The sequence below is a fragment of the Crotalus tigris genome, unplaced genomic scaffold (assembly GCF_016545835.1).
Source record: "Crotalus tigris isolate CLP2741 ecotype Arizona unplaced genomic scaffold, ASM1654583v1 scf7180000024461.5605484, whole genome shotgun sequence".
NCBI lineage: Eukaryota > Metazoa > Chordata > Lepidosauria > Squamata > Viperidae > Crotalus > Crotalus tigris.
In genome coordinates this window covers 20,465-46,985 of record NW_024100632.1, presented here as the reverse complement: position 1 = coordinate 46,985, position 26,521 = coordinate 20,465, and the positions used below count along the sequence as shown (strand labels likewise).

The window sequence follows — 26,521 nt, the reverse complement described above, 5'->3', positions numbered from 1 at the left end:
TTACTTTCTTTAACCTCGCATTGTTCAACTTTGCCCGGGTTTGGTCTACTCTGCATGCACCATCTTCTTTTCCAGTTTTTTGCATGGAATGGAGTTCCTGATGTTGGTTCACTGGCTGGCACAGGTCTTCTCGGCTCTGGAACCAATGTTGGAACTGCAACCAAACCGGTTTTTTTTTCCGTTGCAAAAACAGCTTGCTTGCAGCAGGAGGCTCATGCAGACACGGCTTTTCAGCTTGGTCCTATGCCACATTAGCACAATTTAAGAACCGCCTTGTCCTTTAAAAAAAAAAGCCGCAGAAAAAGAAATTACATCCAGCTAACTCATTCTCTCATTTTCTTGGCAAAATTTCCGAAGCCCCAAGGTCAGCCAGTTGGCTTCGTGCCTAAAGCAGCATTAGAACTCAGGGTCTCCTGATTTTTAGCTTGATGTCTTAAATCATTAAACTGGCTCTAGTTAGAACAAGAAAAGAGATAGCTGGCCTATCCAGAGCCTCTGCTATCACAGCCAAATGGGGTTTCCAGAGATTTGATGTGAGTTTTGCCAAATGCAAACACTGCTTTACTTTGTGGTTTTCAAACAGGAAGCTTTTAATTACAGGGCACCTGCTCCCGAACAAGAAAGCAGTAACTTAAGGTGTACTAGTCCCGATTCTTTGTGAAATATAAGAAATTCAAGCAGTCTGTTTTCATGGCATCTGACGTTTTCCACAGCTATAAGAAGCTAGGATCCACGACTAGTCCAAGATTGGTAAATGCTACATTGGGGGGGGGAAGCATTTTTCCCCCCTCCTTCTTCTTAGGACAAACTACAATTGTATTGCCCCTTAAGGTGGTTGCTAGATTCATTATCTTGCAGGCTGCTGGTCCCTTGCGGTCCTACCATTGTGAACCACACACAGCAAGACACCGGTTTGGTTTATCTTTATAATTGAACTTCCATAATATTCATGATTAGCACAAGATCCATAGCCGTAAATTATACATGGTTATCTAATTTGGTTTTTTTTTTTTTTTAAGTACATAAAATGTTAACGATATAAGTTCTCTGAAGAAGTGGCACCAAAGTAGCAGGGTTCGGTCGCCGTTCTCTATCGGGGAGAAGAATGCAAGAATGCCGCTGGCTTCATCGGACAGAATTCTGGCAAAGCCGAGAAAAAAAAGGGGGGGAAATGACCCACTAGGGGGTCAGTTCAGGATATCCGGCAGACTTAAGAGACTCCGTTCAAATACAACTAAAAGAGAAGCTTTCAGGGTTGCGATACGAATAAGCAAAATCTTACGATTTTCCTTAGTGTCGGTGTGATCTTGGCTGAACCATGTGTTTTCCCAATGTTTATGGCTCCCCCGGGAACATGGATACACTGATGTTGGCTTGCAAACTTAGGTAGCTGCATTCGTGGTTTTTTTTTTTTCCCTTTTAAATACCAGTCAATACGTTTGTTGTGCCCGCCCTACATTACTACAGAAAAAAACATCGGGGAAATAATCTGCGCCGAGATAGGATCCAATTTATTCTCCAATCTAGAGTTTCGAAAACTACTTCAAGAAGCAAATTCCCCTCTTTCTCTCTCGGTGGCCTTCTATCAAATCTATGACTCTTTCCCAATTCTACATATTTAAATTCCCCTTTTTTAGGGGGGGCAGGTATTACAAACAAACTGAAGGAAAGGAGGAAGAGTTACGTATGATTTTAAAAACACGTCCCTCCCCCCCCCCCCAGGAAGTTCCCAAAGCTAATTCTGCCTTATTCGCAGGGCTGCATCGTTTGTTAGGGTATCTTTTTAAGCACTGACCCTTGGATGCCGTCCAGAAACAACTGGATTAGCAAAACCAAACCAAAAAACAACAACAGATTTGGCGGAAGAAACCAGAAAAGCGACAGCAATGTCCTTCTTCATCTCCTGGACCTCTTCTCTCCGTTCCCAGCCCTACCCCCAAATCTCTCCTGGCCTGAAGAAGTTATTGCTATCCTAACGGAGCAGAGATGCGGCGGTTAAGGTTTTGGAGAGCGCGTTCAGGTGGTGGGGACCAAAAATAAAATGAGAAGGACAGGGGAGCTGCCTCGTGGAAATTGAAATGTAACAGGACTTAGCAATAAATAACAGCATCCTTTAGAGGTCTCTGAGCCTCGGAGGGCACAGGAAGGCGGTACAAAGCCAACGGAGGAAGTTGTGTCTGGTGCCTTCTGAGACAAAAAAGAAAAAAAGAGGAAGATGGGACGGAAAGAGAAGAAGAGGTGACCAGCGAAAAAAGTCGGTCGCAGTGCAAGTTACATGTTGTATCCATAAACCGGCGGCTGGCCAAATCCTGGTGCCGTTGGGTATCCGTAGGGAAAATTGGCCTGGGGAGGAACGGCGTTGGGGCCGGCTGTGAGCATCAGCTGCTGGCCTGTAAGGAGGCAGAAAGGTTGATTAGACAATGAAAAGCCGTCTCAGCTGGACAGACCGTTGCGTGTGTGGGGTCTGGAGGCTAAATCATAGGCTGAGGGAGCTAGGCATGTCTAGATTATTGAAGAGAAGGATTGGGGTGGGGATGGGGGAGAAACTTCATAACTGTCTTCTAATACTTGAGGGGCTGTCCCAGAGAAGAGAGGAGCGACCCATTCTCCAAAGCAACAGAAGGTAGGACCAGAGGCAACGGGTGGAAGCTTGTTAAAGAGACACCCAATCTAGAACTAAGGAGCAATTTTCTGGACAGTGAGAACAATCGATCAGTGGAATAACTTGCCTCTCGGGACTGTGGCTGATCCATCACTGGAGGCTTTCAAAAATGGGACAACCATTTGACCGGGAGGGTATAAGGCCCCTACGATCTGGAGCAGAGGGTTGGACTAGAAGACCTTCAAGGTCCGTTCCAGCCCTATGGTTCCAGGTTCTATGTATTCCAAGAGAGGCTAACTAAAGGAATCTAGCTGAACTATTGGAAACAAGCCCATTATAGATTCTAGGTGTGTGTTTTGCAGGGGGTGGCCCAGACAGAAACTGAAGGGGAATGAAACGTTCCAGTTTTGATCCCCCCCCCCCCAAACCAAAGCCCCGGCTAAACTCTTTAAAGCAGAGTTATTGCAATGACTATAGAAGCATGGGGAAACTACTCTGAAGTTCCAGAACCTACTTCTTTGCAGTTAGCCTAGTAGCAAGTAAGGTTCGCTTCAGGCGCCTAAGGTGACATCTACCACAGACAGAAATCTACATTAAGGCAATCTTTTAATGTGAAGGTAAAATACAGAACGTCTGCAGGAACAACGCTGGATCAAACTGCAGTTAGATCGGTTAGTTCTTTGTCCCCAGCCTAAGCGGAGAATTAATTTTGCCACACGTCAAACACATATGGGGGGGAGGGTTAACAGGACACATGCCTCATGCAGGGAATCCCCGTGTAAAGATCATGCCCGCAGGCAGACTGACCTCACCACCAGGAGCTTCCTTTAATGGAGACCTAGAAGGCAACGGGTCGGTAAAATCTACCTTCTGCCAGATCGATTTGAGGTTGGTGAGAAACACGGTTTTATGTCCTCAAGCAAATATCTCTCCCCCCCCCCCCCATCCACCGACCCAGATTTCATTTTCCAACTTCTTACTCCTGGAGTAAGTTCCCTCCCCACCCAATTCATGAGACCCACTTTAGTGTTGTGAAGGTGCTGAATTAAGAGCAGCGAGACCTCAAATCTTGTCCACCTTCAAACATGGCAGCTCCCTACGTAATATACGGACCGGATGTTCTCTCTCAACCTGAATTACAAGATGTTTCTTGCACAGAAAAAGATCGGTGGGCAGAGGACAAAGGACAAAGGCCAGGGAACATATTCAAAAAAAAACTCTTTTGAGGTTGTAAAGCCCAAGAAACGTTGCAAGACTTGTTCGGAGCAAGCCAGGACTGTGCTTAAAACTTTAGAGGAAACCTAAACCAAGCTAGCTAAATTTTATTCTAGAATGCTTATTTGTAATCCCACACCACGTAGGAATTAGGAGAAGGGAGCGCGAGAGGTAAGAAGAGTTTAAGATTAAAAGAAGTCAGCTAAATTCACGGAAGGCCCTGGAAACAATTTTTTTTAAAAAAAAAGTATATTTCCACCTACCATATACTATAGGAGTCGGTTCTGCTACTTGCGCCTCTTCTTTCCTTAGGCTTTCGGAAGCATCGAGTTTATCCACCTGAGTTTACAAAAGGAAACGGGATACGTTCAAGAAAGAGCCTGCGGCAGACCCTGAGTTTGGTTGCCATCCTTTACCTTACCTTTCTCCAGGTTAAGTTCCCAACTCTACGGCAGATTCCATGTCCGTGGCCGCCTGCCTGCTGCTTCTGTTTTAGAGGTCCCTGGGATTGGGACAACTTGGTTGAACCCGTGGCCCATTTGGAAGGCAACTGCGAAGAGGTGTCGCTGGCTTACGATCTTGACTGGCTGGGGCCAACAAGGATGGGATCGCCAAGGGGGCAGGATTAACCAAAGAGGGCGGCGGCTTTGATTCGCTTTCAAAGCTTTCAGCGGATCCCAAGATATGAACCGCAGGTATCATCCTAGTCCTGCCAGAGGAAAAATTTAGGTGGTAGGGTGTGTGTGTGTGTGTGTGTGTGTGTGTGTGTGTGTGTGTGTGTGTGTGAGGGAGCACCTTTATAAGGTGGAGAGCTGATGATGGTGGCTGCTCACGCTTCAACGGCAGGTGGGCAGATGAAACCTGCTTCTAGGGGCCAATCTGATGGTGTGATGTCTGCGGCTGATCCCAAACCAATCACTGATCAACGTGGAACGTGGCAAGCTTTCCTCTTGAGCCCTTCCTCGTGGGAAGAGCGCAGGTTGGTGAGGAAAGAATCTGGGATGCAGGAGAAGAGCAGGCAGAACCAGGGACGGAGTCGAGAGAGTCATCAGCCTAGAATCACGACGTTCTCACAAACGGTCTAATCTCTCTTGAATGCCACTGACCCTTTTAGGCAGGCGTTCTCACTGTATGGCCAAAAGCGTTCCAGGCTTTGTTAATAGGAAGGAGGTCTTTTGGGATCTAGGTTGTTAGGTAGATGCTCGAGGGATGGAAGTTAAAAGAACTTGCAGTAAAAGGAGGGGAAGTTTATTACGAGTTCCCGTGTGCTAAATTAGTTCTTGTTTTAATACCAGAACTGATGGCGCATGCTGTTTCTTGAAGACTTGACGGCTTAGTAGACACTTATCACTTGCAAAATCCAACCGGACTTCAACCTGGAAAGGACCCCACAAGGGAAACTTGTGAACAGATTGGCTGGCTATATAGATAGTCCTCGAGTGTTGTTTCATTTAGTGACCGTTTGAAGTTACAACGGCACTGCGAAAAAGCGACTTTTGACCCGTTTTTCACACATACGACCGTGGCAGCCTCCCCGTGGTCACATGATCAGACTTCAGAAGCTTGGCAACTGGTTCGTATTTATGACAGCTGCTCATGTGAACGCTTTTTGCAAGCATCTGACAAGCAAAATCCATGGGGATCCCAGATCCACTTGACCACCTTGCTACTAACAGCCATGGCCAGGGAGGTCATAAAATGGGTCAAAACCCACTTAACATCTGTCTCGCTTAGCGACAAAAAATTTGGGCTCAACTGCGATCCTAAGTCAAGGACTACCTGTATTCCATTTATTCCGCACTATTTTCTTGTAGTACTTTCCATAGAATAAATAGGTTTTTTTTTTTTCCTAATAGCCAGGAGTACTTTAGGATAGAAAAGCTGACCGCTGCATTAAGAATCCTTCAAGAAAGATCCAGTCTATCAGATATATATTAAACATGTACTATATTGCTGAACGTTTTTGTTAATCTTCTGTGGAAACTAAACGTTCTTACAAATAAGAAAAACATTTTGGGTTTTCCTTCCTGAGGCAGATACAAGTCCGGCTGGATTTTTCCAAGTTCTTTATGAAGTGATATGTAACTATGACATTAGTTAGATGAAGCTAGATTATTCTGATTTTCGGTGCAAACTATAGCGAGACGGCTGTATCTTTAGATCTAATTTTTAACGACATCAATTAAAAACAACACAAGAGCGTAAAACTAGAGAGAGCATCACCTTATTAAACAGACCATCAACCTGTAAAGGACATTAAAAAGAGGGGAATATTTAAAATAAAATTAAAAAAGGTCACAAAATCAAGTTCAAGACAAATGCAAAAGAAAAGGTAACATTGGGGGAGAAACGGAAAAATGCCATGGAGTTAGGAAAGAGAAGCAGAAAGAGAACAGTATCAGAGGCTCTGCATTTTACTCAACGTTGAATGTCGATTTATAGACATGATGATGATGATGATGATAATAATCTGATTTATATGGGTGGACAGTGGATTAAAATGCTTCTGTGCTTTGGCAATTCAAAATGCTTCAGCTGTACTAACCAATCTGAAAATTACAACAACAGAGCAGTCGAAATGGGGATGAAATTAGGAAAAATGAGCTCGCTGTGACGATGCAACCGCGTTTTGGAATAACGTTGAGGCTTATTGCAGATGTAAATGCTGCATTTCTGGACTGAGATGCAACATTGCTACAGATAATCCTCAACTTACAACAGTTTGCTTAGTGACTGAAGTTACAAGGGCACTGGAAAAAAATGACTTTTGACCATTTTTCACACTTACAACCGTTGCACGGTTCAAAATTCAGATGCTTGGCAACTGACTCATATTTACGACGGCTGCAGAGGCTGAGGGGTCATGTGGTCCCCCTCTGGCGACCGACAGACAAGTCAAGTCCAAGGGGAAGCCAGATTCACTTAACAACTGTCTTTGGGCAGTTTGGGCTCTATTGCAGTCATAAGCTGAGGACTACCTGTATTTCTAAGCCATAGAGAGCTTCTCCATTTTTTATTTTCATTTTTACAAAATAAACCTCATAGGTCCCAGCTCAACTAAGGCAGCCAGCCTAGTTGCTGTTAAAGTAACACCTGCCAGGCTGCGATCAATACTGAATTACAGGCATTAACCAATCCACGTCTCCAAAGAGCGGTGCCACTTAAACATCAATCAATAGCTTTAAGCAAATGATGCCACTGGTACAGATGTTCCCTTGGCACTCAAGATGCTTTTAAGTCATTCAGCAAGTTTTTGACAGAGTTTTTTTTTTTTCTTTCCCCAATTTGCTTGGAGCAGAGCAAGACCCCTTTTGGCAAAGACGCTGTACTTACTTTGGTAAGGTACTCCCGCATCACCTGAATGAAGTAAGGCATCGCAAAGTCCATAATGTTGTGTCGCCACGCCAGCTCCAGGACCACGTCGGGATGCAGCAAGTCGTAACAGGTGAAGAGAGAAGCTGCAAAACACTCTTTCTTGTCTTCCTCCAGGAACCACTGAAGGAGTTTCTCTGCCAGTTCGGCCTCTTTGGATTCGGCCGCGTACTGCATGGCATCCTAAGGAAAAAGCAAGGCGCGGCACTTAGAATGGATGTTTGCTATTTTTATTATGAAATAGCTGTCAACCATCCCATGGGCACAGGCAGGAGAAGAAACTCCTGGGACCTAATTTTACCAAGAGTGTAACTTTACTGACAGATCCATACAGGCCCAGTGGAAAGCAAAGCCAGGAGAGAAGCAATTTAGAACTAAGGAGAAATCTCCTGACAGCGAGAACAATTAATCAGTGGAACAACTGCTTCCAGAAGTTGTGAATGCTCCAACACTGGAGGCTTTAAAGAAGAGATTGGACAACCATTTGTCTGAAATGGTGTAGGGCTTCCTGCCTGAGCAGGGGGTTGGACTAGATGATCTCCAAAGTCCCTTCCAACTCTGTTACTCTATTGTATTCTGTTCTATTCCATTCCAGTGTCGGTGCACTCACAACTTCTGGAGGCAAGTTATTCCACTGGTTAATTGTTCTCACTGTCAGGAAGCTTCTCCTTAGTTCTAGGTTGCTTCTCTCTTTGTTTAGTTTCCATCCGTTGCTTCCTGCTCTGCCCTCAGGTGCTTGGGGCGAGTCCTTGATTTACAACAGGTCTTTTAGCGACCGTTAAAAAGGTGGGACGGATCCTAAATAAAAGGCACTTACGCCTTGGGATCAAAGCACCCTCCCACCCAGTTTGCAAAAGACGTGAACTGACCTTATAAAGCCGGTCTTTCTTGCACAGCTCCACACTCTGTTTCCACCGATTATTGCCTTTGTACAAGTAAGCGGCGATCCGCCTGAACTCAATTAACTTGTGCTTTTCCAGACGCTGAGCCAAGGTGATATTATCAAAGTTATCGTAAGCATCAATCGATGCTCGTAAGCCCTGTTGGGAAGACAGGAAAAGGCCCAGGCAGGTGTTAGGGACCCTGGCTGAAAAGAAATCCCAGAAGCTTCTCCAGCTCTGACTGGATGACGGGGAAGTGCTCATGCCAAGCTGAAGAAGCTTCTGGGATGAGAAGCGAAACATCTTCAAGGCAAAACAACAACAACAACAACAAGGAAGTCCAGTTGCCTCTTGAAAATGCACCTGTGGGATGATGGAGCATCTCCCTAGACACTTCTGCTCAAAACTGTTCAGAAGTAGGTCTGTTTCTATGCATCTGACCCTCGTTCTTTGGGGAAAGACAGATTTGGCCCAAAACAGTTTTAATTGATGCCTTCTGGGGCTGCTGAAATGACAGTTTCCAGAATTCTATGGTGCTCAGCAATTAGAAAGCAGTTTTGCAGGCTAAGTCACTGCTCACTGCCAGGAGTTGACTCAACTTTCCAAGGTCGGCAAAATGACGACCCAGATTTTGGGAGGCAATGTGCTGACTCTGTAAACCGCTTAGAGGGGGGTGTAAAGCACTGTGAAGCGGTATATAAGTGCTAATCCTCCTTCCTTCCTTCCTTCCTTCCTTCCTTCCTTCCTTCCTTCCTTCCTTCCTTCCTTCCTTCCTTCCTTCCTTCCTTCCCTCCCTCCCTCCCTCCCTCCTGCACAGTGGCTAACTCACTGCCCTCAGCCATCAGTTCGATCCTGACCAGCTCAAGGTTGACTCAGCCTTCCATCCTTCTGAGATGGGTAAAATGAGGATCTAGATTGTTGGGGGGGGGGCAAGACGCCGACTCTGTAAACCACTTAGAGAGGGCTGTAAAGCCCTATGAAGCGGAATATAAATCTAAGTGTTGTTGCTATTGGTATTCCATGCAGAACGGAACTGTGAATTCTACAAACGGTAATTCCAACATTTTTAGACGGCTGCTATTGATTAAGGAAGTGTTGACACATCGATGGGGTCCACCCACGAGAACTCAGGGGAGCTATTTCTTATACTGAATCATCACGTATGCTGGAGCGAGCTGCAAATCACGCGACGCCCATATTGTATTCACACTGTTGTTAGGTGTGCAAATCGACTTCCAAAACTCACTTGGTAGTCTTCCTCCTCTGTGAGAAGATTGTTCAGTGCCTCGTTGACCCCTTTGTTGTTGTGATTCTGGACTGAGCGCAAATAAGGTTTCACAAGAGGTAGCTGATTAACCTACGGGAGAAAGCAAACATTTAAGAGAAAGAGAGAGAGAGAGAGAGAGAGAGAGAGAGAGAGAGAGAGAGAGAGAGAGAGAGAGAGAGAGAGAGAGGCTTCCCCCCTTCCACCAGTCCTTGGAAAAATTGTCTCCCATGAAGCCGGTCCCTGGTGCCAAAAATGTGGGGGGGGGACCGCTGCCTTAGACCATCCCATCTGAACCCGGTATTGGCCAGTTCTTTCCAGAAGTGGGTTTAAGTTACCTTGGAGAAAAAGCTGACTGTCCTGGTGTGATCCAGCCGTGGAGATAATACGAGGAGGAGATCGTTGATCAGCAACGGTTTGTAATCCAAATAAAATTGCAAGGCTCTGTAATACAACTCTACGTTGGCAACCTGGAGGATACGAATGGGTTAAGAAAATGGTACATTAAATTTAATTATCCAAAATTGAAGATCTATTTCAAAGACTCAACCGTGAGGAACGAACAGGAGGGATACCGTGTTCCCCTGAAAATAAGACCGGGTCTTATGTTAATTTTTGCTCCGAAAGACGCATTAGGGCTTATTTTTCTGTTAGGACTTATATTCAGGGAACTATGGTACTAAATTCTATTCTATTCTATTCTATTCTATTCTATTCTATTCTATTCTATTCTATTCTATTCTATTCTATTCTATTCCTATTCCCTTTATAGCCGTTCACCTTGGCAATGATGTCCTTGAACTGTCCTTCCTTCCAAGCATCCGTCGGATGGTTCATCATGGTGATTATTGCATTGTCATATTCTTCGTATTTATCATAGAGGAAGACAAGCTCTCCCCACAGGTGGGCGTGTTCTGCAGCTCGGAGGACCTTGAAGACACAGGAGGGTTTGAAAGCCAACAGTGAAAAGGAAGACAAGAGTCCAAGGCACGATAAAGTTACTGGTTCCCAAACCATTTGACTTTTTGTGTATTTTACGAAGCTAGCTGGAAAACGGAACAATTTCAGTTATTTACTTGACTTCAGGAATATCAGATACCTTTGGGATATTGACTCTGGACCAAAAGAGCTCCAGGTGTTCTCTCATCTTCTGGGGCTTGTATTTGGAATATAAAATAGCAAGCTCGGTGAACATCCCCATGTGGGCCCGTTCCAGACCCAGAGCTGCTTCCAAGAGACCGATCAGTTCCTCGAAGTAACCACGGCCCTGCAAGTCGAGAGCACAAGCAGGTTAAAGCAGCTTAGACCACCTGTGCAGCGGAACAAGATCAGCAGATAATCCCATGAACTTCCATTCCAGCCTATGAATATGTAAGAATCCAGACCATCCGAATTAACCAATCAACGAGAAAACCAGTGAGCTGCTCCGAATTTAAATTTAATATAGCCCCAAACGAACAACCCGTCACAGACCTCCTAGCACACAAGCCTTATATAAACTCAAGAGGAATAGGAGAAGAAAATCCTGCTGTTAAGGTTATCTAGCCTGGTAACGAAATGTTCTGAAAACTAATTTGGAGAGCAAACCACAGCCAAAATCTAAAACTGGAATTGCAAATATTTTCTATTATTTCAAAAATGTCTGTGTTCTTACAACTTCGGAAGGAAACTGCTTAAGGGGCAACTCTGATTAAAGAGGAGAGGTTCCAAACATTTTTTAAAATTTAATCCATCAGGCAAAAAATATAAATTCCAACAAACAAAGTTAGAAAATTAAAGTGTCACAATAGGCCCTTTAGTGCATTTACACATGCCCACTTAGGGACCTCTTAAATATGGAATTTAGGTCCACAGAGTTTAAGTTAGAATGAAAACTGCGAAAGTTAATGGCAGAGACAACTGAATCAGGTCAGATATTCCAAACTTTGAGAACTCTGTTACAAAAATCAAATTTTTTTTGCAAACGAGTTTAGAACTGGATTTGTATTAAGTTTAAAGTGGTTGTGTGCAGACGTAAACAATGAAAACTAATTGTATTTGGACCGAACTAAAAATGAGCAATAGAGGCTTATTCATCACGGAGATTAAAAACTGATTATGATATGTCAGATTTCATCCTAAAATTTAAATAAAATTTCAGCTAAATGTATGTATCCTCCAGGAACTGTTCTCAGTTTCTAGGGTTTGGTGGGATTATTATTATTTTTTTAAAGGCTATTGTCTAAAAGGATGCTAGTGTGTGGGTTCATTTGACCCACAAATACTACAGCTGTTTTTAACATTAGCAGTTCAATGGGAGGAAGTGGGACAGAAATATCTTCGGTAACTTTTATGCCATCAAAGTTAAAGGAATCCAACCTGATAGTAGCTTATCAGTTCTTCAAGTTCATCTGCGTGGATTACGATGTGCAAGCCGCATATCTGCGCAAGCCGGAATTCCTTTCCGTTCACACAGGCAAAACACACCTGCAACAAAAGACACACTTAGCAAAAGGGAACAATCGAATCCGTTGATTTGCACAGATGTCATCCCAATGTTCAGGCTGGATTTGGCATTTCTGTCCCCTTATCCAAGGATCTGGGACACGCAGATATTGTTTGACGGTGTTACAGGTCTCCTCGCAGGATGTCAGCCGTTCCAAGTAAAGCTGCCTTTTGCAATTGACCGATGGAGATTTCGTCAATGTCAACAATAAGGGCTCATTGCAATCATCCAGATGTTCAAACAGGATTTGGCATTTCCCCCCATCTAACCAGTCCTTCCCAAAGACTTGGGATAAACACAGGTGGATGTTTGATGGTGTTACAGGTTGCAAGATGTCAGCTGTTCCAGAAAACTGCATTTCTTTCTGTTTTCTGGCCCAAAACCCCCCACCACCCATTGCGGACAAGGGATTTGCTTTACGATTACTGTAACTGCTTATCGACTGCCACAACTGGGATCGTAAAATCGGGTGACGATGATCCGTTTAAACAACTTGATCCCAGGCTCAATTACAATCTTAAGTCAAAATATCTTTCCCCGTGAAGAATGCCAAGCAACTCACCTCTTTCCACGTCCTGGTGCTGTTAGCTTTGCGCGCGCTATCCACAGCTACTTGGTACTCCCCCAGGTGCACCAAGGTGGAGGCCAGGCGTGCAAAGTTCGACACGTTATTGTAGAGTAGCTTGGCCGCATCATACATCCCTTCCTCGTAGCAGCGATCACCAACCTGAAAAGAGACGAGAGGACAAAACTGGCCAATGACAAAGCAACAGAACGTGAATGCCAGCATCGGTGTGCTAAGCAACAAACCATGATTTAGAGTTAGTTTTTGCTGTTCTTCTCAGGGTTGGCCCCACCTAGTGACAAAGTCTGCTGGCTTGGCCTTGCACTTGTCTAGCTCACACAGGAAAACCTACCGGTGCAACCCGAGTTTTGTTCAGTTTTGCGTTTCTGTGGTTTCCTAGTTGTTAAATGTTTTTAACCATCTGCAAATTGCCCGGACTCTCTGGGAATCAAGAGGACTGATGCACTTAATCAAATTATCATCCTTATTAATCACTACACTATGTCATTTCTTAGGAATTATGTTTAATTTAACTGGGCTAAAGGTTTTAACCTCCAAATAAAATTTAATATTGCAAGCCGCCTCGTTAACCTGCGGTAAGAATGGATAAGTAAATAAATACATAAAAATACCTGTTGTATGTGTGCGTTGTTAGGGCCGCTGACAAATTCTTCTAGCTCCGAAAGTCGGTTTGTTTTGGCTAAGGCAAAAATCAGCTCGGTCTCAACGTAAGACTCTCTGGCTTTCTTCTGAGCCATCTGTAAGAATTTGACCAGGTCCTCCCAGTTATCTTGAAGGGACGCAAAAAGAGAGAACAAATAATTTATTTTACGATGACATTTTCAGGATGTCAGGCATTTGCAAAAAGCAGCAGTGGAATGAACGGAAGAATACTGTACATAGCCACGGGAGGCTTACTAGTATACTGACAAACTGATCGCATACAGAAAAATATTTTAGGAAACTTATTTCTTTGGTATCTTTCTGTTTTAAGCTAATTTAAACAATTGTGTACATCGCCACGTAGAATGACAGACTTACAGATTTAGAGAGTCACGCAGAGATTTTTCTGGCCAGCTTCTACATCAGGGGTTCCCAACTGGGGGTGCGAGACGATATTCCAGGGGGTGCAAAAACTTGGGTTTTCAAAATTATAGTGTATATGCACCATTTGTTGCCATTATTTTGAACTTTTGTAAGGGGTGCGAGAATATATCAGAAGCGTTGTAGGGGTGCGGGGTACAGAAAAGGTTGGGAGCCACTGTTCTACATGATCACAGTTTTAACCAAACCAATGCAACTAACTTAAACTAATATGCACGTTAAAAATGTTTTGCATTTCTGAATTATAAGCAGACTCCCAGCTTTCCATATGCCAAGCTGTGTATTTTAAATAGATATACCTATCAAAATATGGACGCTCTTGGTGTGGAAAAGATGGATAAATTTTATACAATATAGGTATGATATTAGAAAATATTATTTAGCTTTTGAATAATTTATATTTAAAGTTTAAGATATTATTTAGAAGTGTAGAATAGTTTAGTTTTTCTCCTTTTTTTCCCTTTTATTATTTTTTTAATTTTCTTTCTTTTCTTCTTTTTCTGTTTTTTTTATATATAATGGAGTTAATGTATTTAACAATTTGTTCATTGAATATAATCATATTTGTTTGTGGTTTATTTGAGTTTATAAGCTTTTTCTACTAAGTTTTAGTTAACTCTGTATCTAGCTCTGGGAAGAACGGGGGAGGGTTTTGGGGAAGGATTGGGAAAGGGGTTTTTATTGTAAAATTGCAAAAATTATAATAAAAAAAAAATATGGACGCTGAGGTAATATGCACGCTGTATGTGCAGAGAGAATAAAAAGTAATGTATATTCTTAACACGGAGGTTTGGAAAAACAGGAGACTGGAGCGATTAGAATCCATTACTATCAAATGCCGGCTGACCGAAAAAAGGGCAAAACATTTTCTGACATTCAGGTGGAAATTAAAAAAAAAATGGCTCACCGTTTCTGTTGGCTGCCTGCACAACCTCCATGTAGGCAGATGGATCATCGGCTTTTATGTAGGAATCTATCGCTTCCTTAACCAAGTCCTTCTGAAGCTGTGCTCTGCCCAGCTGGCTCCAGACGGCCGGCTCATTACACCTCTCGGCAAATTCATAGGCACGGTCCAAATTGCCAATGTGTTCTATCAACACCTATAAAAGGGTGCAAAGTGAGATTTCAGAACCCCCTCTCTTAGAAAACAGAAGGGAGAGAACTGGTCCAGGTTTTTAAAGGGAGGAGCAGGTCAAAGATCTAAACGGGGAGGGGGGGTCTCCGAAGTTGGCCACTTCAAGACTTTGTGGACTTCAACTCCCAGAATTCCTGACTGAGGAATTCTGGGAGTTGAAAAACCACAAAGTCTTAAACCAAAGGTGCTTTTTTTTTTCCAGGAGGCAAAATCGGACTGCCTCGTTTTTCTTGGAAGACGCTTCGCTTCTCCAGCTCTTCTCCAGGTTTTGAAGCGGTCAACGAGTGATAAAGTTGCCAACTTTGGAGAACCCAGAACTAAGCCAACACTAGGAAGAAAAGGAGAAAAATGGAGCTCTTTGAAGTCTGTGGAGATTCTCAGTCATTCCAGGTCATAGTTATCCCAAAGGTGCTTTTTCACGAGTCAGCTGGACTTTCTTCTTTTTCTTTGAAGACGTTTCGCTCTCTCATCCAAGGTTTGGCTGTTCCAAGAAGGCTCCCCACCCATTTGCACCACTCAGGTGACCCTGAGGACACAGGTAAACCTCCAGGTGGCCTCCACAGCTCTCTAAAAGGACGCAAAGGACCGGCGGTCTGCAAGGAGTATAAATCCTTCCACTCCCCACCATCCAGTCAGAGCGGAGGAAGCTTCTTGAAGGAGAAGCAAAACGTCTTCAAGGAAAACTAATAAAGTCCAGTTGCCTCCTGAAAATGCACCTTTGGGACAACCCTGACTTGGAGGACTGAGAATCTCCATTTAGCCATGCACTTGGGGATGGACCCCCTTCGAATGGTGTGGGAGTCTGAACGGATTTCCAGAACTCATTGCAAACGACAGGAACCATTTGGGCTTCAGTTTGAGAGGCAGGCCACACAGACTCATCCCCAACTGCCCGTGCCTCTTTTCAACAGGGAAGAGACCCATCCTGCAGCCAGGAAGGCTCCACACTCAGGTGACCCTGAGGACACAGGTAAACCTCCCGGTGGCCTCAACCACTCTCTAAAAGGATGCAAATGGCCAGCGGTCTGCAAGGTGTATACATCCGTCCACTCCCCACCATCCAGTCAGAGCAGAAGAAGCTTCTTCAGAGGAGAAGCGAAACTTCTTCAAAGGAAAAACAAGAAAGTCCAGTTGCCTCCTGGGGAAAAAAAAAAGCACCTGGGGGAGAGATCTTCGGAGGCTGGCAAGCTGCCAAGGGCAGCCTCACCTGAATGGCAGACGTGTTGACGTCAAACTTCCTAAAGATGGCAAAGGCTTCTTCGTACAGCTCATTGCTGATGGCGATGTTGGCGATATCCGGAGCGTCGTAGTTATCCAGCCGATTGATGTACTCCATCACCCGGGTGCGGTCGGCTTTGATGGCCGTCAGGATCAAGAGGTTCTGCAGATTCCTGGCGAGCGCGCACAAGCAAACGGTTAAGCCGGCAGATTCCAGCAGTACAGGCAGCTCTCAACTTACAAGCCTGTTATGAAGTGACTGATTAAAATTACAACGGCACGGAAAGAAAAGGGACTTAGGGCCGTTGTTTACTCTTATAACCGTTGCACCATCCCTAACGGTTGTGTGATCAAAATTTGGATGCTTGGCAACTGGCATGTATTTAGGATAGGATAGGATAGGATAGAATAGGATAGGATAGAAGAGTAGAATAGATAGAGCAGAGCAGAACAGAATAAATAGAATAAAACTAAGAAAATAGGAGAATAGAATAGAATAGAATTAGAATAGATAGAATAGAAGAGAGCAGAACAGAACAGAATAAAATAGACTAAGAGAGAATAGAATAGAATAGAAATATAGAGTAGAGTAGAATAGGATTAGAATAGAATAGAATATGTAAAATAGAATAGAATAGAGTAGAATAGAATAAATATGGAGTAGAATAGAATAGAAATATAGAGTAGAGTAGAATAGAATTAGAATAGAATATGTAAAATAGAATAGAATAGAGTAGAATAGAATGAATATGGAGTAGAATAGAATAAATAGAATAGAAATATAGAGTAGAGTAGAATAGAGCAGAATAGAATTAGAATAGAATACGTAAAATAGAATACGTAAAATAGAATATGTAGAATAGAATAGAATAGAACAGAATAGAATAAATAGAATAAATATGGAGTAGAATAGAATAGAATAGAATAGAATAGAATAGAACAGGAGTTGGAAGGGACCTTGGAGGTCTTCTAGTCCAGCCCCCTGCTCAAGCAGGAGAACCTATACCATCTCAGACAGGCGAGTGTCTAGTCTCTTCTTTATGACGGTTGTACTGTCCCAGGGCCATGTGATCACCACATGCGACTGATCAGCAACGCCAATGGGGAAGCCGGATTCACTTAACAAGGGTGTTACTAACTTCACCACTGCAGAGGTTCACTTCACGACCGTGGCAAGAAAGGTCGTAAAATGGGCCAAAAAAAGTTTCTTAACATTGTCTTGCTTAGAAAATGGGCATTTGGGGCTCAACTGGGGTGGTAAGTCAAGGACCGCTTGTAGTAAGGGTTGCTGTTACTTAAGAGGCCTTGCAGATAGCGCCGTACAAATGCGTTCACGAGAAATTAAATATCGATTAATGTCGTAGAAAGGTGACCTTTGGAAGGTTACAAAAAACCGGTCTTCCCTACCTGTGCTCGCTGAAGACTGAATTATCCAGGACGATCTTTTCAAGCAGCTCAATCAGTTCGTTGGGCAGATCAGCCGTCATGAAGGCTTTAACCGTCACAGAAACCTCTTCTGGATCTTGAGTTTCTGATAACGCCGTCTGGACCACCTGGCATTGGGAAATCACAATGCCATTGAACAATCATTCAGCACAATCCTGGCCTAGTTAAGGGGAAAAAAAACCAGAAACACACTTTACCTGATCAATGAGGGGTCTTCTGAAGGGGTTGTTTTCCTCCAACACACTGACCCACAATTCTGGATCTTTCCTTCGCACCAAGTAACGCGCTTCACTCTTAAACAGAGAATTCTCGTTGCACACCTGAAAAAGGGAGCGATAGGAAAGGAAGAGGCTTTTGTTTAAAAAAGGAGCAGGTTTAAACGGACACTTTCCAACTTCAAGGTTGGCAGCAGCCACGTTGCAAACATGGAGGATTATCCCAAAGATGTTTTTTTTTTCACCAGGCAACTGGATTTTCTTGTTTTTCTTTGAAGACATTTCTCTTCTCATTTAAGAAGCTTCTTCAGCTCTGAATGGATGGTGGGGAAGGAAAGTTTCCCCACCATCTTGTCAGAACTGAAGAAGCTTCTGGGATGAGAAGCGAAATGTCTTCCAAGAAAAAGAAGGAAGTCCAGCTGTTTCCTGGGGGGGGGGGGGGAAGCACTTTTGGGACAACCGTGACCTGGAGGACTGAGAATCTCCATAAACAACATGGTGGATTATTATTATTTTAAAAAACCCTTTTTATTCATATTAGCCTCTACACTACAGCCTTCTGCTGCTTCGTCTCCAACGACCATGCTCACCTTGATGAGCTCGAGGTCACACTCCCCCCTTTCATAAGCCACACAGGCCAGGTGAGGGTCTCTCTTCTCACAGTATTTTCCGACCACGCGGCTGTCGTAGAAGGGATTCTCCCGCAGGAAGCGCTCGGGGTTGTTGTTGCTGTCGATGTAGATTTTAGCCAGGGCGTTGTGAGTTGCCGGCTCTTCGCAGCCTTCGTGAATCCGAGATTCCAGCCAAGGCAGGAGCAATTTCAGCCTTTGGAGAAGAACAGGGATCCTTAGTTCGCTCTGTCGCTGGTCCTAGCCAGCTTTTAAACAATTGATCCTGGTTTATCTTTCTGCAAAGTCTTTCTCAAGAAGAGGACACCCTCTTACAGAGAAGCAGCTCCAGCCTAAACCCACATCAGTCTAAACATCTTCAAGGCAGGAAGCAACACATCCTTTCCCCCCCAGTGCCTGGAACAACTGCTGTGGTTTACCTGCTGGTTTTAAAAAGCAGGTACAGGAGGTCCTCGACTTACAACAGAGCCCAACCTTTCTGTTGCTAAGGGAGACCGTGGTTCAGTGACTTCTGCCCCGTTTGATGATCTTTCTTGCTACCAGTTGGTAACACGGCTTTTAAGTCAATCTGGCTTCCCCCATTTTGATTTTGCTTCTCAGAAGGGGATCACGTGATCCCGGGGACACTGCAACCGTCGTAAGTACAGGCCAGTTGCCAAGCATTTGAATTTTGATCACGTGACCATGGAGCGGCTGCAATGGTCTTACGTCAAATCTCCACCTCGAGCAGCCAAATAAAAGTCCAGGATTATTTTCATTTCTGAAATGCTTCCTGTTTATTGAATAGGTGACGTGGTGCAAGCGAGGTAAAACTCTAAAATCCCAAGGCATCAGACTTTCCCAGACAAACCACCCCCAGATGTCCACCTATCTCATGTAAACCTATCTTCTTTGTTATGGGAACCCTCTGCTATCTTCTTCACGCCTGCTAGAATGTCCTTGAAAGGTTTCCAGACTGCGGACTCTTCCGTAAAACTGGAGAGATTTCGTTTCTCAAACTAACCCATTCGAAAGCAACGCCTCCCATCTGCCCTTACACTGATGGCAAGATGAAAACAGAGAGTCATGTAGCTGCCAGATTTTCACTCTTGACATCGTTCAGTGTAAAAAATGGTCATAAGTCACTTTTTTTCACTGCCGCTGTAACTTCAAACAGTCACTAAACGAAAGGTTGTCAGGTCAAGCACGACCTATATGTGCCCTGAGGTTGTATAGTGCAGGGGTCCCCAACTCCGGGCTGTGACATGCCTAAAACCGGTCCGTGCAAATAAGCAAAGCCCCATCCGTGGGATGCTGGAAGTACATGGAACCACACCCCTCTCCGATCCACGGAAAAAATCTCTCTCCACGGAACCGGTCCCTGATGTCCAAAAGGTTGGGGACCTCTGGTATCAGGGAAGCTAATTTAATCGCTCTTGGGAAATAAAATATTCTGAAGATCCCTCTGGCTCTCACCTGTTTCTTTTCTCCACTTCGGCCACCAATTCGTCCGTCGAAAACTGACCTCTCACCACCATGATCAAGTTCTTGATCACATCTTCGGAGCAATCCACGTCCAGGAGTCCTCCCACGACCGCGGGAATGCGACTTGGGTTCACCTAAAGCGGGACCGATTGTTTAGTTTCGAGGCTTGCAATCCCACCCTCTGACGAGTCGGTCTAAATGACTGCTTTTTCACACTCAGAAGCACTGCAGCCTCCCCACGATCACACGATCAAGAGTCTTCAGTTCAAACCCAGAGGAAGTGAACCGTACCTTCTGAACATATATCTCAATATACTTCTGTAAGTTGTTGCGATACAAGTAAAGGACCAAGTCGTGAACAAAGTCAAATCTGTCGCAGACGATGATCAAGGGAAGCTGGTCGGTAAGCTTGGCTTCCTAGATGGGCAGCAAAAGAAACACACAAGACATAAATCAGAGACTGTTAAGAGAGATAGATCCCACCTCACAGGGTCGTTGTTTTGGGGGAAAAGTAGGAGGAGGAAGATATGTTGGATACATTCACTGCTTTGACTTATTTATAAAAATAGTAAGGATGGGATACAAACAAGCAAACAAACAGCCTAAAAGATTGTTTCTCAACCTCAGCAATTTGATGGGTGGACTTCAACTCCCAGAATTCTCCAGCCAGCATCCCAGGAATTCTGGGAGTCGAAGTCCACCCATCTTAAAAGTTGCCGAAGCTGCCGTGCCCAGAATTTTACCTTCAGGAAATTTTTCACTCGTTCTGGATTGTAACAGTTGCTTTCACGGCAGATCCTTTCAACTTCTTTGATTTGGCCTGTCTTGCAGGCAGCCTGGATGTATTTAAAATGGACATCTGGGTCCTGGCTGAAGTTGACAATAGAGCCCAAGAAATAAAAGAGTCCTAGACGGGCAGAGAAACAAGTCGTTAGCGGAGATGCAGAGATGAGTAAGTTCAAAGAATTAAAGTCCCCCCCCCTTTTTTTTTCTTGGCACAAGTCAGAAAATTTTCAGGAACCAGTTTAATTGAATATGCTTGCACCAGGTCTTTTGGCTTTAATTTGGGCTATAAAAACAAGCCAAACAGGTTGAAAATATTTCCCAAACTCACGTAGGCATTTCAGCAGTTTGACTACAGCTTAAAACACACACTTTTGTTTTGGTTCCTTTAAACCAAGTATAGGATACTGCTCTTCTTGTAATACTGAGTCAATTAATCTTATCAGGCTAATCCTGATCTTCTAGTGATCCTCTTTAATCTGTCACGCCAGTTTTCCACTCAGTTGCTTTACATTCTGACATGCCAGAGAGGCTGAACTCATTATGTGAATGTCTCTGGCATTTAGTGTTAAGGTCGTGGTTCCGACGAATGAAACTCTTCAAACAACTTCGAGGCACGGTTTACCTTAAAGAATCTTTATTTGAGAAGCATAGCGTCGGCACTAACACAATTGAAGCCAAAAGCTGGATTCCCCTCCCCTCAAAGCACAATTCCTTCCTCCAATTAACAGTGATAAAGGATCAGGGGGTGTGCGTGTGTTGGGGACCCCTGTCTCAGATGTACCTTCATAGCTTTTGAAGGACTCAAAGAGTTCCACAAGAGACTGGGTGCCCAACTGTTCGTGGTACTTTGAAGCCACCTGGACACAGAGCTGCAAATTTTGTCGGATGTTGGCGGACAACATGGCGCGGAGGCACTCGACGGAGTCTTCAACGGACAAGGAGCCAAAGAAATTCACCAGCCACTGGGGGGGGGAGGAGGGAGAGAGAGAAAAAAAACCTCTCCAAAGTTAAATATGTAAAAGAGATGCATGTATAACCTAGAACACGCAACCCAAACACCTGCCTTAGTGAGGCAGAATGGAAAAAACACACTCATAGTAATGGAAAATACATACTCAATAGTAGCTGAACATATTAGGAGACACTTCCTTGCTCTGATGTTGTAAGCTTGAGGAAAAAAGGAACTTTCCTTCACGTAACAATTAGCTGTGTGACCTGTGTGCTAGTTATTTACTGTAACGGAACATATCGTAAGAAAGATACTGAAAGTCACAGATGGTGTAAGACAGTGTTTCCCAAACTTGACAATTTTAAGGCATGAGGACTTCAACTCCCAGAATTCCACAGCCAGCAACTCTGGCTGTGGAATTCTGGGAGTTGAAGTCCACATGCCTTAAAATTGTCAAGTTTGGGAAACACTGGTGTAAGATAATATCCTTATAGAGAAATATAGTATGATAGCCAATTACATAAACTTCTCTTTCTCCCACCTCCTGCTATAGCTCATAAGGGTATAGTAGCCCGGGGTTGAGAATTTGTCATGCTAATGCTCTGAACTTTTGTGCAAATAAACCTGTTTCTCCAACCCTTCGTGATCTTGTCTTCTGAATATATATCGAGGATTTCTACTACATTAGGAACAAGTACTAATTAAAGAACTAAGATCTGTTATCTCAGGTTGAATATTTCAGAACCATTCAATTAGACAATACCCTAGATCAGGGGTCCCCAACGCCCGGTCCGTTGACCAGTACCAGCCGCGGCATGCCAGCAACCAAGCAAAGCCCCATCCGCGAGATGCAGGCAGCACACAAAACCACACACCCTCGGGTCCGCAGAAAAACCTCTCTCCCTGGAACCGTCCCTGGCGCCCAAAAGGTTGGGAACCTCTGCCCTAGATGGATTCACAGGATATTAAGCCAAAAAAAAAAAAAGGCATTTGCTTTATTACATTTATTTTTATATATTTTACCTCTGGATTCAGGAGGTGTGTGTGCACCACGGCACGCTTGATATCGTAAAGATCCGTGTAGTGTTCCAAAGCTCTCTGCAGCAAGCCAGCCTTTTCGCACAGCTGGGCAATGTGGGCTCGGTCGTAATGTGTGAACATCTGGTTTCCCAAAATGGCATCGGCAACCTAAAAGAAGAGAACCGAAGAAGCACACCAATAGCATTTATACGTAGACGAATCCTATGTGGAATGTAAAAAAAAAAAAGCCACCATAAAAAAGCCAACTGACTAGCCCGGGTCGTGATTAACTCGCTATGACCAACTCGCTGTGGGACAATTCCACACGGGAAGAGAAGGACGAGGGGGGACAGGATAGCAGCGTTCCAATATCTCAGGGGCTGCCATAAAGAAGAGGGAATCAAGCTATTCTCCAAAGCGCCTGAAGGCAGGACAAGAAGCAACAGATGGAAACTAACCAAGGAGAGAAGCAACCTGGAACTAAGGAGAAACTTCCTGACAGTTAGAACAATGAACCAGTGGAACAACCTGCCTCCAGAAGCGGTGAATGCTCCAACACTGGAAGTTTTTAAGAAGAGACTGGACAATCCATATTATTTGCCACTGCTTCTTCCAACATTATTTCCGTTTTTATCAATGGGAAATAATGTCGAAGGAACTGGCGGGCAATGTTTTTCGCACCGGGTTAGATCCCACGTAGAACTGTCCGGCGGCCAGTTGTCCAATTTTGGACCACCTGTGTAAAGCTGAAGCTATATCTAGAAGAGGGTCAACTGTCCTGCTCAAGAGGAAACGAGATGATGTCATATCCTGTTGCAGGAGGGGGAAGCAGTTACCTGCGGAGCATGAATGAGATTCATCTCAAGGAGACGGGTCTGGAGGTGGCCTTCAGCAGGACGATTGTTCTTCAACGCATCCAGCAAGAAGGAAGTGCACTGCTGAATTAAACTGTTCTCCATGAACACATCGACAATCTGCGGAAGGACACAGCAATAGCAACAGCACTTAGATTTATATTCTGCTTCACAATGCTTTACAGCCCTCTCTAAGCGGTTTACAGAGGCAGCCTTTTGCCCCCAACAGTCTGGGCTCCCCTTTTACCGACCTCGGAAGGATAGAAGGTTGAGTCAACCTTGATCCGGTGAGAATCGAACTCCCGGCAGTGGGCAGAGTCAGCCTTCAATACTGCCTTCTACCCACATAACACCTATCTTTCTGTTGTGTCAACCATCACACCACAAAAGGTTATAATTACATTACTTTCAGCTTTCTGCACCCTGGAAATGGCCCAGCTTCCATTGTCGGAAGGAAAGCTGACGAAACAATTCTCATTCCTTTCAGAGTTAGATCTCTGAGATCAGATGGTCCTATGAAAGCGCAGGCATCTTTATTGCTTCCCTGCACTTTCCACAAAATATCTACCCATTCATAACAAGGATGAGAGAAGACTCCAAGTTTGTTTGCTTCAGAGACGACGAGATACACAAAGTCGAAGTAAATTCAACACCATAATAGATTTCAAATTATCTTCTTCAACAGGGCTCTTCAAACTAGGCAACTTTTAAGACTGGTGGACTTCAACTCCCAGAATTCCCCAGCTGTGTTGAGCCATTCTGGGAGCTGAAGTCCACCAGGCTTAAAGGTGCCAAGTTTGGAAACCCCTGTTCTAGAACCACCAGAGTCTGGAAGTGCTCTTTACCTGATTGATGTTGGCCAAAGGCTCTTCATCCTGGACCAACATTTGAGCAAACTGAAGTCCTTGATCTGGATTGACTCTCATTACACTTCTCAACAGGAAAATCCAATCAGGGGTATAGCCAACCTTTAAAATAAGAGATCACGTTAGTTGATTTGGACCAACGGTGACCGAGACGTCCACAAAAGAGAAATTCAAGAACGTCTTACAGATAATTGACCACAATAGGGCCCAAAATTTCCACTGCTAAGGAAGAAAAATACTGAGTTAAGCCCGATTTTACAACCAATTTTTGCCACCGTTGTTAAGTTGCTAATCATGCAATCATTCAGCAAATTCAGTTTCTACCACTAACTTTACTGTTTGGAAGATAGGAAGGTCACAAATGCTGACCAGATGACTTTATTGTTCTCAACTATTAGTTAAAAGTCACGATTTTAAATTATTTTTATACAATAAATGTTTGGGGGTCAATGAGCAATCTGAAACTTTGTGAAAGATTCCACTGGCCCAAGGATTTGCAGCTCAGAGATTTGCCACTTAATGAAAAAAATTTGAAAACTCTTGCATTAAACCATAACCTGGCTTATCTAGTTTATATAAGGAGCAGGCCAAAACTGCTGTGGCCTCTAAATCACGATTTATGGGTTTAATGACCTGTGTGACTTCAGTTACTGGGCTATTGGGCATTTTGCTAGGTACAGGTAGTCCTCGGTTTACAATCATTCATTTAGTGACCGTTCAAAGTAACCACAGCCTTGCACAAAGTGACTTACGACCGTTTTTCATACTTACAACCATTGCAGCGTCCCCACTGTCATGGGATCATTCAGATGGCTTGGCAACTGGGTCATATTTACGACGGTTGCACCGTGCTGGGATCATGTGATCCCCTTTTGTGACTTTCTGACAAACTAAGTAGTGGGGAAGCCAGATTCACTTAACAACCAGGTTACTTAACTGAACAAAGCAGTGATTCAAGAAAGGACGTAAACCGAGGCAAAAGGGACTTAACTGTCTTGCTTAGTAGCCGAAATTTTTGCTCCACTGCAACCGTTAAGTCAAGCACGCCCTATATGTCAAAATAAGTCATGTCTGAGCCTGCAACCCAAACAGAAACTCAGCAAGTTGAGACGGTTACACCTCGTGCTTCTAACCTATTGGAATGTTCGGAGACTTTTGTCTTATCTCAGGAAAGATAAAATTAAAAAAAGAAAAAAAATGTGTTGACTTGCAAGGTGAGCTCATTGCACAAGCTGGCGCTTTCAGACCGAAAGAGAAGATAAATTTTACCTTTTTGGCATAAAGGACGATTTTCTGGAACTGGCTGGTTTCCGCAAAACACTGGATGACTTTGTTTGGGACGTTCGCGCGGAGGTAAACACTCAGGGCGAGGGTTGGATCCGCAGCCTTCACCAAGTCTCCCAGCTCTTCCGAGCACTCCAGCTGAAATAAAAAGATGCCAGAAATCAACGCCCGTCCAAGGTTGAAAAACGGCAGGCCGGCTTGGCACACGAGGCCAACGGAATCGGCCTTTCCAAGTTATTGACATCGGGCCAGCCTCCGAAAATACTTTCACACTCCCGCCATGTCCCAACAACCACAACTGTTGCTGTTGGCAAACTGTTGTTTGCATTTCAGTGGGCAACTCTGCTGCGCAAGGAGGCAAGTTATCAAGAGCCGTGGTGGCGCAGTGGTTAGAGTGCGGTATGGCAGGATGATTCTGCCCATTGTCAGGAGTTCGATCCCGACCGGTTCAAGGTTGATTCAGCCTTCTATCCTTTTGAGGTCGGTAAAATGAGGACTCAAGATTGTTGGGGACAATGTGCTGGCTCTGTAAACTGCTTAGAGAGGGCTGTAAAGCACTGTGAAGTGGTATTGCTGTTTTTTTTCCTTCCTTCCTTCCTTCCTTCCTTCCTTCCTTCCTTCCTTCCTTCCTTCCTTCCTTCTTTCCTTCCCTTCCTTGTCTCTTCCAACTATTATTATTATCGATCATCGCACAGTCAGCCAGATGTTCAGACTGGATTTGGCATTTTGTCTACCTATCGAGTCCTTACCCAGGACCTGGGATAGGCAGATGTGGATGTTTGATGGTATTACAGATATCGTCGCAGGATGGAAGCAGTTCCTAGTAAGGCCGCCTTTTGCAATTGACTAATAGCGAATTTGTCAATGCCAATGGTGTTCAAGTGGTGCTCCAGTTGTTTTGGGATTGCACCCAAGGAGCCTATGACTATTGTACTACCCTTGCTTGCTTTTGCCACAGTCTTTCTATTTCTATTTGTAGGTCTTTGTATTTTGTTATCTTCTCCAGTTCTTTCTCGTCTATTCTGCTATCTCCAGGCACTGCCACGTCCACTATCCAGACTTTTTTGTCTTTCTTATCGACAATTGTTAAGTCTGGGGTGTTATGTTGCAGGTGCTTGTCTGTTTGAATTCTGAAGTCCCAGAGCAGTTTAATTTTATCATTTTCTA

General features: G+C 44.1%; 1 protein-coding gene across 6 annotated transcripts in view; it reads right to left on the bottom strand.

Annotated features, from left to right (window-relative positions):
* Positions 1 to 921: 921 nt before the first annotated feature.
* Positions 922 to 26,521, bottom strand: part of CLTCL1 (clathrin heavy chain like 1) — a 42,869-nt gene continuing 17,269 nt past the window's right edge. For 2 of the 6 annotated variants that reach the window (XM_039332571.1, XM_039332572.1), the window contains 25 exons: positions 25,340 to 25,492; positions 24,050 to 24,172; positions 23,187 to 23,324; positions 22,354 to 22,518; positions 21,163 to 21,343; positions 20,339 to 20,502; positions 19,887 to 20,012; positions 19,587 to 19,729; positions 18,093 to 18,327; positions 17,485 to 17,607; positions 17,249 to 17,394; positions 15,831 to 16,014; positions 14,396 to 14,588; positions 13,017 to 13,174; positions 12,382 to 12,546; positions 11,693 to 11,800; positions 10,434 to 10,601; positions 10,115 to 10,264; positions 9,673 to 9,804; positions 9,317 to 9,427; positions 8,059 to 8,229; positions 7,151 to 7,372; positions 6,041 to 6,061; positions 4,081 to 4,156; positions 922 to 2,390 (listed from right to left, as the gene is read on the bottom strand). In XM_039332571.1, coding sequence (XP_039188505.1) covers positions 2,272 to 2,390; positions 4,081 to 4,156; positions 6,041 to 6,061; positions 7,151 to 7,372; positions 8,059 to 8,229; positions 9,317 to 9,427; positions 9,673 to 9,804; positions 10,115 to 10,264; positions 10,434 to 10,601; positions 11,693 to 11,800; positions 12,382 to 12,546; positions 13,017 to 13,174; positions 14,396 to 14,588; positions 15,831 to 16,014; positions 17,249 to 17,394; positions 17,485 to 17,607; positions 18,093 to 18,327; positions 19,587 to 19,729; positions 19,887 to 20,012; positions 20,339 to 20,502; positions 21,163 to 21,343; positions 22,354 to 22,518; positions 23,187 to 23,324; positions 24,050 to 24,172; positions 25,340 to 25,492 — 3,675 coding nt within the window. In that variant the 3' untranslated portion in view covers positions 922 to 2,271. Of the gene's footprint in view, positions 2,391 to 3,409; positions 3,441 to 4,080; positions 4,157 to 6,040; positions 6,062 to 7,150; positions 7,373 to 8,058; positions 8,230 to 9,316; positions 9,428 to 9,672; positions 9,805 to 10,114; positions 10,265 to 10,433; positions 10,602 to 11,692; positions 11,801 to 12,381; positions 12,547 to 13,016; positions 13,175 to 14,395; positions 14,589 to 15,830; positions 16,015 to 17,248; positions 17,395 to 17,484; positions 17,608 to 18,092; positions 18,328 to 19,586; positions 19,730 to 19,886; positions 20,013 to 20,338; positions 20,503 to 21,162; positions 21,344 to 22,353; positions 22,519 to 23,186; positions 23,325 to 24,049; positions 24,173 to 25,339; positions 25,493 to 26,521 lie in introns of all 6 variants that reach the window. The other 4 variants (XM_039332573.1, XM_039332574.1, XM_039332575.1 and 1 more) reach the window with 3 other exon arrangements.